The sequence below is a fragment of the Protopterus annectens genome, chromosome 8.part0, assembly GCF_019279795.1.
Source record: "Protopterus annectens isolate FY-2018-M chromosome 8.part0, PAN1.0, whole genome shotgun sequence".
In the NCBI taxonomy this organism is placed as follows: domain Eukaryota; kingdom Metazoa; phylum Chordata; order Ceratodontiformes; family Protopteridae; genus Protopterus; species Protopterus annectens.
Window position 1 is genome coordinate 1322561304 of NC_056741.1, and position 19764 is coordinate 1322581067.

At 41.4% G+C, this 19764-nt stretch overlaps 1 protein-coding gene across 1 annotated transcript in view; it reads right to left on the reverse strand.

The window, feature by feature from the left end:
* LOC122808473 (jhy protein homolog) overlaps positions 1-19764 on the reverse strand; it is a 908782-nt gene that overhangs the window by 42061 nt on the left and 846957 nt on the right. The window contains exon 4 of the mRNA XM_044079431.1: positions 8835-8945. Coding sequence (XP_043935366.1) covers positions 8835-8945 — 111 coding nt within the window. The remainder of the gene's footprint in view (positions 1-8834; positions 8946-19764) is intronic.

The following is a 19764-nucleotide window of genomic DNA, read 5'->3' on the forward strand; positions in this document are numbered from 1 at the left end:
GAGTGGCCATTTTGGAGTGCAGAACTCTGTCCTCCTCCGAAATGGACTCAGGGGATGCAGCGTATTCCTTAATAAGATCTCGCTGCATCCGAATAGCGTGTGCCAAATAGTTCAGCGCCTTACGAGAAGGTCGCTGAACTGAACATCCGCTTCCCCAAGCGGTCCATCATCGAGACTCCTTGCTCGGTGGGTGGACTGAGGACTCTCCTGAGCCAGTTCCCTCTTTGTGGCCGCCGTCAACATGGCATCTACGGAGGCCCCTTACTCCAATGGGTCCTGTCGGAGGGGCTAAGGATCCTATCCGGTCTTTTGGGAATTGGCTCCACGGTGTCGGTTCCTTCCACGCCCTGGTGGTAATAAGGTCCACCAGGGAGACACCCAAGAGGTAGACGGCCCGCTTCGAATGCTTCCAAGAACACGGACTCGTCCGAGGAAGACTTGGGGCAGACCACCATTTCCATGATGTCTCGAAGGAGACATCCTCGGGGTGACCGTGGGGAGCCTTCCCTTCCTCCAAGTCCGTGTCTTCAGTGAGAAGTCAATGTGCCTCCTTTTTGCGACTTGAGGGGCCTCCTCTGGGGGCTATCAGAGGAGTCCTCACAAGCAGCAATTTGCTCCATGGGAGCAACTTGGGGCTGTCCCAGGGGCGGATGGTGGAAGCCTGGCCCAGTGCAGAGGGGGGTCCGGAGACCCTCAACAGAGCCCTCTCCACTACATCAAAAGCCGACCTCGACCAAAGGATCCGACATCGGCTCCCCTCGGATCCGAAGAGTGGATCGGGCGGCGCTTTCGGATCCGAGGCGCCCGAAGGAGCACTGATCCCCGGATCAGCTCGGATCCAGGCTCCGAGATCGGATCCGCGAGGGCAGGGTCGGGTCCGGTACCAGTACTATCGGCTCCGACCTTCCCGGCTCGGCTGCTCGGCTCCAGTTGCTCCGAACCCGGATAGCGGGTCGGAGAAGGAGCAATAGGCCTAAAAGGGTGTTGAGCTCCCCACTCCCATCTGCATCTGGGCCTGGATGAACCTTCTCATCATCCGGTCCAGATCAGCATCAGAAAGGCTATGGGTGGCTACGAGGTAGGCCTGGAATGCCTCCTCGATAGCCTCGGCGGAGATCGGTCTCCTCCTCCTCAGGACCCGGTGAAAAGCTAGGGGACCGGATCCGAGAAGGAGGAGACCGACCGACTCCGGGGGGAGAGCCCGCTTGGCTGGCGGGGCCGAAACAGAGGTCTCGGCCCGCTTGTGGTGCTTCTCCCTCCGGTCTTTACAACCATAACCCTCTCCTCTCCAGAAGCGGGAGTTTGAGTCCCAGGAGCAGGAGGGGTGCTACAGGACTGTGTCCACAGGAGTCCCGAAGGCGGAGGCGGGCGAGTCAGGCGGCAGAAGGCCCGCCAAGACAAGCTTGGACCTCCTGCCCTGGGGTTGAACCCTGCACAAATGGAGCATCCAGATGTGAGGTGTTCAACCCCAGGCTTGACAACACGAGTGTGGCCATCAGCCGGTGACAGCTTATTGCCACACTCGGTGCATTTAGAAAAAAAAGATTTAGGCTGGTCAGCCATAATCTAAACACTCAAAACTACAGAAAGTAATTTAAAACAACAAGACACACAGGCCTACACACACACTCTAGCGAGGGGAGGGAATAAAACTACTTAATATAACTCGAGAAAAACTCAAAATACACTATTAAGAAAGGGAAACCTAAACTTTCACACAGAATCACTGAAAAAAACAAAAATTCTCTATTTTTTAACAAGAATAGAAACCACTTAGCTGAGAGCTATGTATCCAAATCCAGTCACCAGCGCGGCAAACGAGATCTGAGGTCAAGAGGGTAGAGCAGGGCATTATGGGTGAGGGGAGGAGCTGAGAGCTTGGATCCATAGCTGGAAAACCATGCCGGTTCGGATCCGATATCGGATCCATAACCCACAGGTTGCAGACAAATGAATATCCTACTTCAGATTTGTTTTTGTCTTATCAGCTCTCCCAGCTTGGAAAACCCCTGAATACTTTCAGAAAACATTAACTACCTTGGGAAAGCCCCTGAATCCTTTCAGAGAACATTATCTATTTTGGTAAAAAACATGAATGCTTTCAGAGAACATTATTTGTTAGCCAATTTCTCTTTTCTTTTTTCCCTCAGACAATAACTCTCCACCAGACTATAGCCAGTTTCTCTTTATCAGATTGTCTCTATAGAGACATGAGGACCAGTCAGCCAGTTTTTTTTATCAGACTGTTTCCATGGAAACATGAAGACCAGTTGCAGAATTGTTACTGAGCTTACATGTATTTGCTAGACAAAAGCCTCATAATATTCAATGTTTTCTTTCATTTGCTTGCTCGTTCTTAAAACTTGTTAATAAATCAATCAAATGTCTTTAATACAGTTATTTCTCCATGCAAGAATGAGAAAAATCACATTAATCTCTCTTTTATCACGCTTTTTAACCAATTTTTTAAACACTGCAGTGTCTGCATTTCTTAAAACTGAACAATAAGACAGTGAGACGGTAAAAAGAAAAGAAAAACAAAAGAACAGCAGCACCTGTTTACAATCCCCATCACACTTAAAAATAATTGAAAAAGAATTTGCTTTATAGCATGTAAAGAAAACACACGTCACAAAATTGGTACTATTTAAGAAAAAAACATCATTAATTACAGTTAACTTTTTTCCTCTTCTTGCCCTCCCCAAAGCACTTTTCTGAACATTAATGAGTAGGGCATATGCTTTAGAGTCCCCCACAAGATTTTCTTGTTCTGTCATATTTTACAAATATAATTTCTGCATTGTAATCCTAGTTTTATTACTGTTCATCTCTGAAATCCTGTCTCTCTTTCATTTCCAATGTACTCGTGATTCTTCTAATCAACTTTTGTCCTCCCTTCCTGCTCTCCAGCATTTTCTTTTGAAACAGTGGAAAGGTTTCACAGGTACAGTCTTTCTCTGATCTCTATTATCAGAAGAACAAGAGGCAGAATCTCCTTCTGTTTCATAGCTCACTTTTTGTTGGACAAACTTTTGTATTTCCTCCTTAGCATGTACTTCATCAAAAAATTATTTTGTCCCTCCAGGGAATAATATCTAGAAGACAGCTGGGTACAGCAGTTTGAATCTCACACCTGCATCTTGGCATTCCCTGAATAGTGGAATAAATTTGCTCCTCTTCTGTTTGGTGTACAATGAGGAATTATTCTCCACAAAGTCTGCTGTCTCCCACTTTTAGTACTTTGTCCTTCTGCCACAATTCTGTCAGAATCAACTCCTTCTGTTGGTAGGATTGCATCTTTATATTAAAAGCCTAGGCTGCTTTCTTATAGCCAGGTTTGGAGCATACATACGATGTGTCCTTTCAACCAACAACTCCTGCTGTGGGATACCAGTCCAGTTGCTTATTTGTGCTTTCATAACATTAATGCAGTCTGTTCCTTCCAGCTTCTCTGGTATAGCTGAAAATCTCAGGTTTTCCCTATGTGCTCTGTCATCTAATTCTATTATTTTTTGAAACATCTCTTCCTGAGCAGTCTCATATTCAGCCAGCCTTTTTTTATTTTGACCTCTGATTTTTGCAGCTTTATAATCTCATCTGAATATCTGATTAAAGTTTCTTCCATTTTTTTCCATACTTAGCTTGTTTGTGTTGATATACTCCATCAGTGTTTTGTTTATTTTTAACCAGGTCTGTATGCAGTTGTCTTGTATCTTCCTGTAGGTTACTGGAAGTCATGTCTGAAGGTTGCATTGCTTTTTGATGAACAGCTGGAGAACTCTCCCCAGTCAGTGTTTCTTCCTCACTTTTTGTAGCTGAGTTTTTGTAGGTCTTCTGTATTTCTTTATTCTTGGCATACAGACAGTGACTAGCCAGTTACTGAAATTAACCATAAATACAAGTCTACTGGTCTTCTCTGCTAAGTTTCTGTTTTCACACTGGGAGAACTAGAAATAAGCTGTTACTCAATGTGCAACCATCTTGGACATCGCCAGGCTACTGCAGCATTGATAGTTTGAACATCTAGTGTTATGGTAAGTTTACTTACATCATATTGATCACTGCGGCAATAGTCTTAGCTATTCAGGTAATTCACCCTAGCGAACTATATTTGGAAGGTAGAAGGAGAAGAGTCCAATAACCCCTGGAGAATGGTTCCAGTAAAGCCTGATCTAAACCTGTAGAAGTAATCAAGCTTTTAGTGGTCTGTAAAAGTATATGCAGAGAATCATGATGAAGTTTCTAGAATATTTCTAGAATCCAATCCTTTCCAAAAAGTCATAGAGGAAGCCAAGGCCTTGGTAGAGTGGGCTTTGGCCCTGCCTGGAATAGCTAAGCTGTGGTGAGTATAACAAAAGGCTTTAAACAGCCATTTACAAGCAGTCATTTTTATACAGGTTGTCCCTTCTTACTTTTACAAAAGAACAACTAGTCTAAAGATCTGAAACATGTATTTCTGTCAAGATAGCACTGGAGCTATCTGTGGGTATCCAACATACAGAGTATTCTTTCTCCCTCATTTTTAGGTTCAGAAAGGAAAACAGGGAGAGGGGTGCTTTGGCTTAAACTCGGATTCTAATTTAGGCATAAAAAAGGATTAGTTCTTAATGAAACCCTGTCCCTATGTGTGGAAAATGAGATAGGGTTGACTCATCACAATAGCTTGCAAACCAGACACCCTTCTTGCAGAGGTCAGAGAAATCAGTAAAACTGTTTTTGATGTTAAGCTGGTTCAAATGGAGCAAGTGTTAACTTCTCTAACACAAAATTAAGATCCCAAGGAGGAGCCACTGGTTTTCTTGGAGGTCTCTTATGTAAAACCCCTTTCAAAAACATTTTGACATGCATGGCTAATTAATGAAACTTGAGGGAGGACTAAGAAAGGCCATAAGATAATCACTCAAACAAATGTAAAACCAGAGAACAACTAGCCCTGAAAGGGTGCTGGTTATGTCACTGGCACCCACTAGAAAGCCTATCCCATTTGCTAATATATGATTTTCTAGTAGCACACTTTCTTGCCTCCATTACTACCTGCTGTACTTTCTCAGTAAATAGGTGCCTAAAGCGAATTAAGACCCTATCATCCAGGCAGTCAAATTAAATTGATTGGGGTCGGGCTGTATCAAACGCCCCTGATCTTGTGTGAGTAGATCCATTATGTGAGGAAGCTTGAGAATTGTCCCTGAGCATTTTCAAAAGAAGGGAGAACTACTGTTATTTGGGTGAGAAGGCAGTCACCAGAATGATCTTGGGGGATTCCTTCTAAATCATAAGAAGTACCATGAATATCAGTGGAAAGGGTGGAAATGCATACAGGAACATTCCTGTCCAGGGAAAAAAATCTGTCTTCTAGGCATTCCTGCATGGAGTCCTGGAGCAAAATCTTTCCAGCTGACCGAACTGTTCAGACAGAAGGCAAATAGGTCTACTTGAAGAACTCCTCAAAGATTGACTAAACTGTGGAAGACACTGATCTAATTTCCATTTGTGGGGGTCTGTTCTTGTCCTTCTCAGTTTGTCTGCCACACCATTTTGTTCTGAAGGAAAGTAAGATGCCTGTAAAGTGAGAATGTGCTGTGAAGCTGTATCCCAAGATAACATGGTTAACTGCAAAGGAGTTCCCCTTTGCTTGTTGATGTATCACATGACTCTGGTTTTGTCTGTAATAACTTGAACAGGTCCCAAGGACCAAAGATGATTCACAGAGTTGAGTGCTTTGATCCATGCTAGCATCTCTTTTATATTTATTTGCTTGCCTCTGTCATTTGTGTTCCACACACCCTGCACCAATATCCCTCCTGAAAATGCTCCTCAAGCAAAGTCCAAGGCGTCTGTGGTGACAGACTGATTTGGAACAGGGAGGAAGGAGAGACCAGGATTGAAGGATATTTGCTGTCTCCAACAAAGTGATTTCCTTCCTGACAACCCTCAGCACTGGAATTTGAAAGGACAGGGGATGTTGGTGCTAGGGCCAAAGAGACTTCAGATACCATAGGTTCATAGGTAGGCACTAGGCTATCGGCCCTGGGACCTATACAAGCCCAGCCAAAAAGGTACCCTGGCTTTTGCCACCCAAGAAAATTATTTTCTTGTGCCACTGTCGAGCAGAGCCACAGAGGTGATCCCCTGGGTGAATTTCCTATTTCCCATCCAATCATCAAGATTGTTCTTGAAGAGTGCTAATGAGGAGCTTTGTTTGATATAGATAGGTAGTTTATTCCAGAGTATGGGAAGTTTCTGGGACAGGAATCTATCCCTCTGGCATGTTCTGTTTATTGTGGTGACAAGGTTTAGGTCCCTAGAGCGTGTAGCTCGGAGGGATTGGGATTTCTTTCCCAGCAGTTCTGGGTTTGACATGGCTTTGTATGTTAGGCAGAGATCACCTCTGAGTAGGCGATATGCGACGGAGTAAAGCTGGAGTTTTTTGAGATGGTCTGTTTGAGACCGGTAATCCTCTTTGTGAGGTATTTCTGTGGCCTTTCCAGTTGTTGTAGATGTCTTGTGAGGTACCATTCTATCTTTCTCATGTGGAGTCTTGACAGAGGTATCATGAGAATCATAAATGCCATGAGACTCAAAATCCTGAGGTATTCCCTCACAGTGATGGAAATCTGAGTGGAAAACCTTAGAAATACATCTAGATAAAGGCTTATTTTAACCTGTGGAAGAAAAGTTATTTGAACAGAGGTGTTTAGCTGACACCCCAAGAACACAATCCTGTGTGAAGGAGTCAAAAAGCCTTTTGAATGCTCTCTTAGAATCCCAACTTGTGTAAGAGATCTCACACCCAGAGACAGATTCCTGACACTTTGAAAAATAATCTGTAAATATAAGCAAGCTGTCTAAATATGGAAAAGTGTGGATACCCTGCAGCCTACAATAAGCTATAACTGGAGGTAGACACTTTGTGAACACTCTTAATGTAATGGATAGTCCAAAGGGTAAGGCAGAGAACTGATAATGTGATCCAGATGCAAAGAACCTTAAGAAACTCCTGAAGTCTGAATGAATAGGGATGTGAAGATAAACATCTTTTAAATCTAATTTTATAAGAAAAGATGAATGAAGAAGAAGAGGTGACAGGTTCTGAAGTGACATCATTTTGAATTTATGCACTAAAACAAACAGATTTAGAAAAGAAAGATACAGAACTGGCCTTCAAGCATTTTCTTTCTTTGGCACTAAAAACATCCTTGGAAAAAAAAAACTTTTACCACCTGGGAAGGAGGAACTGGTTCTATCACTCCCTAGGATAGCATGTTATGAAGGACAGAGAAATAAATGAGACTGGTATGGTGGATGAGGGATTTCCCTCTGGAGAGGAGGAATTTCCTTTAACTGTCATCTGTAACCTTTATGAATGATTTCAGACCCTAACTGTCTGAAACTATCTGTTGCAAAAGAGAAAAGTCGAGATTCAGACTTTCTGGAAGGGAAAAGGGACTGCCAGGGTGGGAGGGAGGGACTTGGTCCCTTAAATAGTCATTCTGACTTCTTAGACTGTCCTTGGTTTTAGGAAATTATAGAAATTGTTTCAGAACCCCCTTGCCATTTCCACTTAAACATTTGTTTACCTGTATTTTGTTAAGACTGTTTATTTTGTTTTTTTGCCAAAACTGTATGAGATGTTAGAGAATCCCTTAAAAATCTGGAAAAGGAAGAATCTTAGAGATAGTTTGTATCAACTTATCCCTTTCATCGTACTTTTTGATCACCTCTGGTGCAGAGAGGCCAAAAACTAATTATCTATCCAAAGGAAAATTTAGAATCTCATTTTTAACTTCATCTGGGAGTTTCTGAGAATGCTGCTAGGCAAACCTCCTCAAAACAGTACCAATGGCCACAGTCCTGGAAGAAGTAGCTACTGAGTCATACACGAACACTGTAAACAATGAGTAGTGATTTATAAAATACAATAAACTAAATTATTTAAAGCAGATTTGTCTTCATATTAAGGAAGTGCAGACAAAACATTCCTCATAGTGTCAAATTAGTCAGAACAAACTATCATATGAACCTGACAGTTCAAAATTCTGAAGATTAAAGTGGCAGAAACATACACTTTTTCCCATATTAATCAATAATCTTCCCATCCTTACCAGAAAAAGTAGGACTGGAATTAACAAAATGTTTAGCAGCAGTAGGATAAACTAAAGCTATAGCTGCTGGGTCAGATTTGGGGAGAATATATAAAAACTTAAAAGAATGACAAACTTTATACGCATGTTATCTGCCTGTTTAGGGGCAGCTGGCCGACTATCAGGAAATTGCAGGAAGAAAAGCACACATCCTCCAAAGCTGACAGAACAGGAGGAATTGGTGAAAGTTCTAGAAATTCCTTCTGTAACACATTGCAGTATTAGTAAGGGACTGAGAAACTGAAAACACTGGCATATTCTGTAGATATTCTCAGAGAAAGGGAAATCTCCACAGTGAGAATCACAGTGAGAATCAGAAACTGAGCTCTCCTCTGAGTGTGAATCAGAAATCTGAGGAGAAACTCCTGTATCTGTCCCTTTATCTTACTGTCTAGATTCAGAATCTTGAATCTCTCCAGGAAAAGATGCATCAATCTTTCTTTTACCAAAAACTAGTTCATAAGAAAGACCAATAGCCTGAATTAAACCCTGAGCCGGACCCAGTAAATTACCTCTGTCCAAAGAAATTTGAGGAGTAGAAGATTTGTTTAGTTTTCTGTTTCTTTTTGACATGAAAAATGGGCCAACAGTGATATTAATTGCAGCAACATCTGCGCTGGTATAGAGATGTACTATTCCTCATGACTTTTTTTTTTTTTTTACTCATTATCATTATATCTTAAATTATTTAACCTTTAGTCTCTGTGCTCTCTGGTGCCACCTCTCCTCAGGATCCATGCTAGTGTTCTCTGTTTCTGAGGGCACTTGGAATGACTCTTGACCAGCAGCAACATGCAGACATGTCTGTAAATAAAAACAGTGTGTTAGATTTGACAAATTCAGGAACTCACAAGTTACAAAAGAAAGCTACATATACAGGCCACAAAACTAGTTTATTCATTGCCTAGGAACAAGATTACTTTTATTGTATGTTTGGGAATTTATAAATAGTTAATAAAAATGGCTTAGCAATCAGTAAGACCAGATCCTCTACAAAAATAGATCTACAAATTCTGACAAAACTATATGCCAGCACTGAGGTTTTGATCTTGCCGTCTTCACTGGGCCACATCTAACAATCTGCTACATCGAAGCTACAAAATAAACATCTTTAGAAGTAAAATAATGATCCAGAGGAAAGAAAGAATTAGCAAAACTGGATTATACAAAGTAAATAGCCTGATATAGTCAACAGCAATCACTAATTATGAATTTAGTTTTCAAAGAATAATAAGTGGGCAGTAGATAAAAAAGGTAAGGAAGTAGTTAAGGCTTATTTATGTTAAGAAGAGCCAGTACAGCATACAGTAAAATATAGTGTTTGTTCACAAATTGATTCTTTTTAAAGCACTACAGATGAAAATATGCAGCACTGCCCTATAGCTAATCAAGTTCAGTAATACTGCTAGGACTTAAGTCAAAACTTCACACAAGTTCGAAAAGAAATGCTACAGGTCATCAGATCATTAGGTTAACACCAGGGCTGTCCAGAGGGGTGCCCTCAAAACATGGCCACAAGAACAACAGAAATTTTAGAAAAAAATCAATCACAATGACAAAAATTACATTGTACAAAAGTATGCAAGACTGAGGAAAGCTCAGAGCTCAACATTTAAAGTACTTTTTACTTGTAGCAGGTTATTCAACAGCTAATTTATAACCTTTACTGATTTATTTATTTAACATGTGTTAACTGGGTAAGGGGGCTGGCCCAAAGACACTTTCCAGCCATAATCTGGATCAGACAGGCAAATACAATTACATACAGATACACATACAAAAACTAACTACAATAATCCAGTTACTGTGAACAAGTCAGGCTGGATACCTACAGGAAAAAAAAAGTCAGAAAGTACAGTTGTGTAAATAAACTTACCATAAAAGTAGATGTTCAAATAATCACTGCCTTCTCTCTCTCTGTGTTATATCCTGCCAAGGATAGAACACCCGGCCAGCTTCCAAAGCTTCAGGGCACCTTCCATGTGCGCAAACTATTTAGCAGTTTGAGCTAAGCTGACTAAAAGACAAATTTGGGCACCAAGTCTTTCAGAGATTTCCCACTTACAAGAGAGGGAGGCCGAGCCCTGAAAGAACAATGCTAGGAAGAACAAAAAATAAATGACCACACACTGGTATAAACATCACACCAAGAAACAAAAGGGATGGAGGGAGAGAGGGAGCGGCTACTGCAGCAGTGATCATTCAAGCATCTACTGTTATAGCAAGTTTACTAACAGAACTGTACTATGTTCTTCATATTGATCACTGACGCAGAAGCCTAAGCCATGTGGGTAGATTACTACAGCTTACAATTTTGGGAGGTGGAAGGAGAAAAGTCCAGGAGCTCTTGCCGAACAAGGCCAGATCTAGACCTAGAGAAGGAAGTAAGCTTGTAGTGCTTTGTAGAAGTATGCACAGTGATCAAGTTGCTGCTTTTACAATACTTTCAGATTCAAACCCTTTCCAAAGAGCCAAAGATGAAACCCAGGCCCTGGTACAGTGGGTCTTTACCCTGCTTGGTATAGTTTTCTTGCTGTAAGTATAACAAAAGCTCTGATGTTGTCTTCTTCATTCCTCCTCATGATAGGGTCTTGGATCCGACCTTTCAATCGGTTTCGACCACATTTGACAGACTTGGATCCGACTTTCAAGCTCCTCCCTCTTTATTTATTTCCAGTTTGATGACTGGGGAAGTCCACTGGGCCATGCAGAGCCCATTTTCAGTGGAGGCCTATGGAAAAAAGCTCCAAAAACAATTAACATAATATAACATAAGTAAAATATGGAATATACAGTATACAAAGGCATAAATCTTGAATTTAAAATACAAATACAAAATCAGGGAGTATACGTTTAAAGAATACAAATGTTAAAATAAAGATGAAGTCAAAAGTAATACAGATAATACAATTAAAAGTGCAAGACAAAGTGTTTAAACAAGTTTAGTGTTTGTTCTAACAATAATGTTAGTGATCAGAGGTGATAGTACATGACATTAAAGGGAGGTTTGAAAGAGATGACAGTGTAATTTAGGTGAGAAGGGAACAGGAACAGTCCCAGTTTGAGGTAAGATAAGAATGGAGGAGAGATTTGAAATTAGAGTGGTTGTGAGTACAGTGGAGGGAAGGGGGGAGAAAATTCCATAGTTTAGCTAAGGAGTGTGATAAAAGTAATTGGCCAGGAGGGCGAAGCAGTTTATAGATTTTAAGGAGGTTTTGGTTTTCGGATCTAACAGTATAACTGGGGAGGTAAGGGGTTAAGACAGATGAAAGAGAGGGGCAGATGGAGAGTTGGAATATGAGTTTGTGAGTAGTGGTGAGTTGTATGAATTTCAGGTAATTAGGAAGTTCAAGCCAGTGGAGGGAATGGCAGTGATGGGTGGAGTATTTGGACCTTGTAGCAAATTTACAGACTTTGTTATAGCAGGCTTCCAGTTTGTTTTTTATGCTAAGATGGAGATGAGTAAGTAGAGGGGCATCATAGATAAGAGAGGGGAGCAGGTAGGAGGAGGCTAGAGTACATCTGATAGAAGAGGTTAGATAGTGATTTTGTCTATACAGCAGACCTAATTTTTGATGGGGTTTTTTGATATTATTTTGGATGTGGATATCAAATTTTAAATGTTCATCAATGGTGACTCCGAGTAGTTTGGTGTTAGGTACAATATCGATTAGAGTGTTACTGTGGCATTTTATTTTAAAGGAGCTTTGTCTATGGTGAAATTTCTCGAAGGAGAGAATATCATGATTTTTGTTTTGTTAGCACTGAGAGCGAGATGGTTGCTTAGCATCAAAGTTTCGGTACTGGAGAAGGTTGTCTGGGTTTTCTGAAGGAGTTCAGACAGACGGTTTGCTGTGCAGATGTACAGACTCTTACCCATAATGTCCTGCATCCACCCAAATACCTCAGATCTCGTTTGCCGCTTTAATGTCCGGATGCGGATCTCGTGCTTTCAAGCTGTGGGATATTTTCTTTGGGATTTTTTTTTTTTGCTAATTTCTACTTAAATTGCATTCTAGTGTGTGTGTGTGTGTGTGTGTGTGTGTGTTGTATTAAGCTTTCCTGTAAAAAAAAATTGACTAGTTGTAGCTTTCTCTAGATCTTAAAACTTTAACATTTAAAACTTAAAACTTTTAGACTTAAATCTTACCTGTTTTTTTTTTTTTTTTTTTGCAGTTAGTTCTGCAGCAGTACCTTGCTTCTATTCATGAGATAGGTTTGACAGTTTGTTTTTGGCAGGCTTTTGATCATGGATGACAAGCCATCGCCTGGTTTCAAGCACTGCACTTCTTGTGGGCATAAAATCCCAAACCAGGACGCCCACAAGGAGTGCTTGCATTGCTTGGGTGCTGATCATTTAAATGTGGATTGTACTATTTGTGCTGCACTTACTCTGCATGCGTAAGGTGACCAGAGAAACAAATTGATACTTAGGGGCCTTCTTCCCTCCTTGGCTCCAGAAGTTCAGACCCCTTCTTTGGTTTTGTCTTCTTCCTCTCTGGCTGACAAAAAACGGGCTAAAAAGAGGTCTCTCCCTGCTTCCCCGAGGGACTCTCTTGAGGCTAAGAAGCTGAAGAAATCTTCAGATCCGACTTCTTCGGACCCGAAGAAATTGCCACTCCTTTGGATCCAACAGCTCCTTTGGATCCAGGGGATGTTATTACCATCTCTCCTCCACCTTCGTTGGCTCCTATGTCGGATCCAACACCTCAAGATCTGAGGGTTCTGACGAGGTTCCCGATCTGCTCGGGAAATTCTTTTTAGAAGCAGAGGGGGAGGGTTTGATGGTAGACGCTGCTCTAAAAGCAGAGGGGTTCCGCAGAACCAGGGCTTTAAGGAATCCTTTCCCAATAAGTCCCACCAGTGCTCCTAAAGCAGTGCCCAACTGTCCATCTCTGGAAGCAGTTGGGGGCCGACTAGCTTTGCACCCAAAAGCCTGGACCCAGTTGACTCAAAACCATTGGGTGCGAAGCATAATATCCAGAGGTTATTACATTCCTTTTCTCTTCTCCCCCAAACTCCAAAAGCCTTACCAACATGCCACCCAGCAAAGGGAGCAGGCAGCACAGGAAATCCAACAACTGTTGCTAAAGAGAGTCCTCCAAGAGGTCCCAACCAAACAAAGAGGATTTGAAACCTACTCCCACTTCTTTTTGGTGTCAAAAAAGATGGGACCTAAGACCCATCCTGTAGCTAAGCAAATTGAACAAATACATAAACAATTTGAGGTTATGAATGCTTATAGTTCAGTCCATTCTGCCAGTGCTGCACAAGGACGACTGGATGTACTCGACAGATCTCAAGGATGCATACTATCACATCAAAATAGACATGCAGTCCAAGAAATATCTCCGTTTCCAGCTGGGAGACAATCATTACCAATTCAGAGCACTGCCCTTTGGGCTCACCACAGCCCCCTGGGCATTTACCAAATGCATGGCAGTGGTAGCAACTCACTTGAGGCTCAGGGGATTCCAGGTGTTTCCATACTTAGATGATTCACTCCTGATTGCTCCCATGAGGCATCAGCTAATCCAAACCAGGGATTACTTAATTCAGTTCTCTCTCTTTCTGGAAATCACCATAAACATGAGCAAATCCAACCTGGCTCTAGTACAGAACCTGGCATTTATAGGTACGCAGCTCAACACAAGGGATCAGATAGCTTATCTTCCTTTACACAGAGTAGCCACTCTGAGAAATCAGGTACAGGAATTGTTAGCCCAACAGGCCCCCCTGGCTCAATTGGTCCTAGGATCCACGTCAGCAGTTATTGCGTTAGTTCCACTAGCCATATTTTTCATGTGGGCCCTCCAGTGGACGTTAGTGATGCAATAGTCAATCCTCTTAAAGCCGTTGTCCCTTCACATCAGGTTGACTCCCATTTGGAAACGTCACATCAGTTGGTGGATACAGTCAGACAACCTCGTTCTAGGCAGGCCATTCTTGAACAGCCACCTATAGCCACCGTGACCATGGCCGCTTCTAAGTTCAGGTGGGGGGGCATTACAATAGGAAGATGGTCCAAGGCACATAGTCCCCTACTCAGACCAGGTTGCATATCACTGTGCTAGAGATGAGTGCAGTCCTTCTAACGTTGCAAGCCTTTCTGGTCATTCTCCCTTTGGTGACTATTGCAGTACACACTGAAAACATGTCTATTGTCTGGTACATCAACAAACAAGGAGGAACCCATTCTTACCTCTTGTGCAATGAGGCCATGAAGGTGTGGGAGTGGGCGATATCTTCAGACCGCCTTCTAGTTGCAATGAATATCCTAGAGAAAACCGATGATTTAGCGGACGGACTCAGCAGATTGCACCTGGTTCTGCACAAGTGGTCCTTCAGTCAATCAGTGGAGGACATGATCTTCAACTCTTGGGGTCAACCTTGCTGTGACCTCTTTGCCTCTCTCCTCAACAATCAATGCAGCAAGTTCTTCACTCTGACTCTCCTCCGGGGGAATCCCCAGGGATGCTCTAGTCCCCAGTTGGCCTTTGGGTCTCCAGTATGCTTACCCTCCTCTTCTGCTCATCCCAAAGTTCCTTCAGAAGACAAGCAGGTTAAAGACCTCAGTCATTCTCATTGCCCCCTTCTGGCCTCATCAGGTGTGGTTCCCCTTCCTATGGTCTCATCTGAAATATCCTCCTTGGATACTGGAGCCAAGTCAGGACCTCCTTTTTCATTTGTCAGGGATGCAGCATCTGAATTTTCAGGCCCACAATTTGACTGCTTGGTTTCTCCATTTCCAACCCTAGTGAGACAGTCCAGGCTTAAGTCACCAGTCCAAAAAATTCTTCTAGCCTCGCAAAAGGTTTACAACAAAAATGTCTACAACCAGTAAGTGAAACAGATTTGTTATTTGAGCCATGAGCAGAAACACTGATCCCTCTTCAGCACCAGTTTCAGACATTTTGTTATTTCTTAGTATTCTTTTTGAGGAAGGTGTTAGCTTCTCAACTATCAACCTCAATTTAGCTGCTATTTCCAATTTTCATGATGCAAGTTAATCCCGTTCCCTGTTCACCTTTAGGCTATGAAAATCTTTCATGAAAGGTGTTTTCTTATTAAGGCCTCCAATCAAGGATCCATCACCTCCTTGGGACCTCACTCTTGTGTTGCAGGCTTTGAACCAGGGACCCTTCAAACCAGAAGCAAGTTGCGACATGAAATTTCTTTCATGGAAGACAGTCCTTCTGGTGGCTATAACTTCCGCTAAGAGAATTTCTGAACTACAAGCCTTATTCTCCGAGCATCCTTACATATTTTTTCATAAAGACAGGGTGTCCTTATGCACCAGTCCTCCTTTTTATTTATTTATTTAACATTTGTTTACCTGGAAAGTCTGACTTGGAAAGAAGCCAGTTCTCAGTGGAGGCCCGGGGAGAAACGCTCCAGACGCATGTCTTTGTAACGTGGGAGGAAACCGGAGCACTCGGAGGAAACTCACACGAGCGCAGGGAGAACATGCAGACTCCACACAGAAGGCACTCCTGCCGGGAAATGAACCGGAGAACCTCTTGCTGTGAGGCAACAATGGTACCGCTGCACCACTGTGCCTGGTCCTTTTATGCTCAAAGTAGCTAGCTAGAACAATATCAATCAATCCCTCCAATTACCAGTGTTCTTTCCAAATTTCTCTAATAAAGGGGAATATGCTCTCCATCTTCTAGACATTCATAGAAAACTCTGTTTTTACCTGCACAGGACCAAACAACACAGGAAGTCTAATCACCTCTTTGTAGCTTTCTCATCTAATAGACTTGGACAAGCGGTGTCTAAAACTACCTTGGTAAAATGGATATCTCGTTGCATTTCATACATTTACTCATCCAAAGGATTGGAATTACCTAAACCCCCAGGGCACATTCCACCACAGGTTTGCTACTTCTTTGTCTTTCTATTCTAGAACTTCCATTGTTGATATTTGTGCAGCAGCAACATGGTCTAACAGTCACACCTTTGTATCACACTACATATATCCAGGAGCAGGGCCTTCTTTGGTTCAATGGTGCTAAGGCATATCCTTCCATGAGGGCCACCTGGGATCTATGTATCTGGGGACGCTGATCCTATTGTGAGGAGGAATGAAGACAACATCAGATTAAAAGGTTATGTCTTATCATAACTTGGCATCTGTGTTGTCTTCCTTCATTCCTCTCTTTCCCACCCAACCATCCCTCTGTCTCTTTTCTTCTACAGGAACCTAGATTATGAAGGGACTCCTATGTCCCATACCTGAGCCTCTTCTGCCATTCCTTGCTATATAGTGATGAATGTATGAAATCAGCAAAATCGATCTGAGGTATTTGGGTGTATGCAGGAAATTATGGGTAAGAGGAAGGAGCTGGACAGAGATGGATCCAAGTCTGTGAAATGTGGCCGAGGCAGATCCGAAGGTCGGATCCGAGACTCTATTGTGAGGAGGAATGAAGGAAGACAACACAGATGTCAAGTTATGGTAAGACATATCTTTTTAGTAATAGTTTTAAACAACCATTTGAAATGGTCTATTCAGACACAAGTTGTTTCTTCTTCATAGCTTCAAAAGAAATTAACTGATTTGAAAATATGAAAAAATGTATTTCTATCAAGATAGTACCAGAGTTGTCTGTGGGCATGCAATGTATGGAGCATCCTTTCTCCCTCCTTTTTATGGTCAGGAAAGAAAACAGGTAGATGGATAGTTTGGCTTAAGGTAAACTCAGATACGACTTTAGGCATACAAAAAACACAAGTTCTCAAAAAAACTCTGCCCTTGTGGAAAATGAGGTACTGTTGTCATCATATGAGCTTGCAACACTGATAGCTTTTTTGCAGAGGCCAGAGCAATCATTAAAACTGTTTTCCATGCCAAGAACCTCAAGTCACCTCCATTAGTTAGTTCAAATGGAGCAAGTGTTAGCTTCTTTAACACAAAATTAAGATCTGAAGGAAGGGCCACCAGTTTTCTTGGAAGCCTCTTATGCAAAATAAGTTTCAAAAACATTTTGACATGAGAATGCATTGAAAGAGGAGGATCCATGGGTAGACATGCTAAAATTGCTGATAAATGAACCTTGATAAAGGAGTAAGAAAGGGCATTGGACAGTAACTCTCACAAATATTGTAAAACCAGAGAACAACTAGCCCTGTATGGGTGCTGGTTATGTTGTTTGCACCAACTAGAAAATCTTTTCCATTTGCTAATATATGATTTTTCTAGTAGTAGCTTTCCTGCCTCCATTAGTACCTGCTGCGTGTCTTTAGAAAACAGATGCCTAAACCAAATTAAGACCCTATCATCCAGGCAGTCAAATGATATTGATTGTAATAGGGATGTATCAAACACCCCAAATTTTCACTCAGTAGATCCAATCTGTGAGGAAGCTTGTGGTAACTGTCCCTGGCCGTTTCAAAAGATGGGAGAACCACAGTTGCCTGGGCCAAAAGTGTTTCACCACAATGACCTTGGGGGATTTGTTCTGCATCTTCAGAAGTACTCTGGATATTGGTGGAAAGGGTTGAAAACTATACAGAAACATTCCTGTCCAAGGAAAAGAAAAGGCATCTGTCTTCCAGGCCTTCCTACATGGAGTCCTAGAGCAGAATCTTGCCAGTTGATTATTCAGAGAGGAGGCAAATAGGTCTACTTGAGGAACTCCACAAAGATGGCTTAAATCTTAGAAGACTCGATCTACTTTCCATTCATGAGGGACTGCCCTTACCCTGCTCAGCTTGTCTGCCACACAATTTTGGCTGATGGAATGTGGGATGCCTGCAGAATGAGATCGTGCTGAGAAGCTATATCCCAAGCTAACATGGCTAGTCTGTAGAGGGGGTATGACCTGCTTCCCTGTTGCTTGTTGATCAATAATAACTTGAAGAACTGTTGGGGACCAAAGATGATTTAGACAGTTGAGTGCCTTGATCAGGGCAAACCTCTCTTTTATATTTATGTGCTTGCATCTGCCCTATGTGTCCCACGCACCTTGCATTTTTATCCCTCCTGAAAGTGCTCCCTAAAAAAATCCAGGGCATCTGTGGAGATTGTCTGTTTTGAAATAGAGAGGGAAAAGGGGAGACCTGGATTTAGGGATATCGTTTGTCTCCACCAAGTGACTTCTCTTCGTCAAACCCCAGCACTGGGATCTGAAAAGACAAGGGGTGTTGGTGCTGGGACTAAAGATACTTCAGATACCACTGTATTTTTCTCATGTGGGGTCTTGCCAGGGATACCATGAGAAACATATAAGTCATGAGACCCAAAATCCCTGATCATTTTTATTCTCTTGCAGTTACCAAAGTTTGAGTGGAAAACCCTAGAAATAGATCTAAATATATATCTATTTTTCCTGTAGAAGAAAAGCTCTTTGAACTGTGGTTTTAGTTGATATCCCAGAAAAACAATCCTCTGAGAAGGAGTCAAGAAAGAATGTACTCATGGAACCCCAACTTTTGTAATAAATCTCTCACCCAATAGAGAGATTTGTGACACTTTGAAAACGAGTGCAAAGATAAGTGTGATCAGTGTCAATGGAATAACAGATAAAATACATGCCTTTGGTGCAGCAGGCTGTTGAATCAATTCCCACACAAGGTAGAATGCATGCTGACACTTCAGTGCAACATAAAGTTGCTGCACTCCTGAGTGTTCCGTTCTTTGGATGAGACATTAAACTGAGGCCTCATCTGTTTGAGTTGGTGGTAGCAGCTTAAGTAGATGCAAAATATCCCACAGCACCTATCAAAAAAGTAGGAGTCCTTTAATAAAATAATCATACTTATTTACATTTTATCTACATTATATACTATATTTACTATAAGCAATATGCACATCACAGTTGACAATCTCTTCAGCATACATATAATCATTTTTTTGTTTCTCTTGCCCTCACTCCAACATCCACAACCAAAATCTTACTTTTAACATCATTACCAAATCCCATTTTTTATTGAACATAATTTCCTTCACTCTCTGGTTCCAAATTATCCATAAAATACAAAACATTACCTTATCAATTATTTCTATATATTGTTTACTTTTATTTCTGTAATACCCAAATTGAATCATGTCCATATTTAAATTATTAACTTCTTTGAATCCTTCCACATAATTCTTATCCAAAATCTTTTCCCATAACATTTTAACTCTTTTACATCCTAAAAACAACATGTTCACTAGTTTCAAAGTTGGCACAATACAAACAAATTCTTTCTTTTTTTGTTTTTATAAAGCATATTCACCTTTACTGGCAATTTTTAAATACTCAATCTCCATAAAAAATCTTGGCATTCTATCACATCCTTAAATCTTTCTACACTTGCATTTATAGTGCTTTTTTTTTCTTTAACTCCTTCCATGGATATATTTGAAAAAAAAAACTTTTCCATGATATTATTATACCATTCGTTTCACCTATTTTCAACTTCCTTTACATTTATCTTCCAAAGAATAAGCTTATCTTGATAATTCTCCTTATCTTTATTGCAACAAACTCTCCTTTTTTGAATTAAAAAAGATTACCCATTCCATTTTATACTTTAAGCTTAATATGTGTATTAACAAAGAGGCCTCACTGTCCTTTAAACATTTCATTACTCTATATAAATTTAACAATATTATATAAACTATTGTATTTAT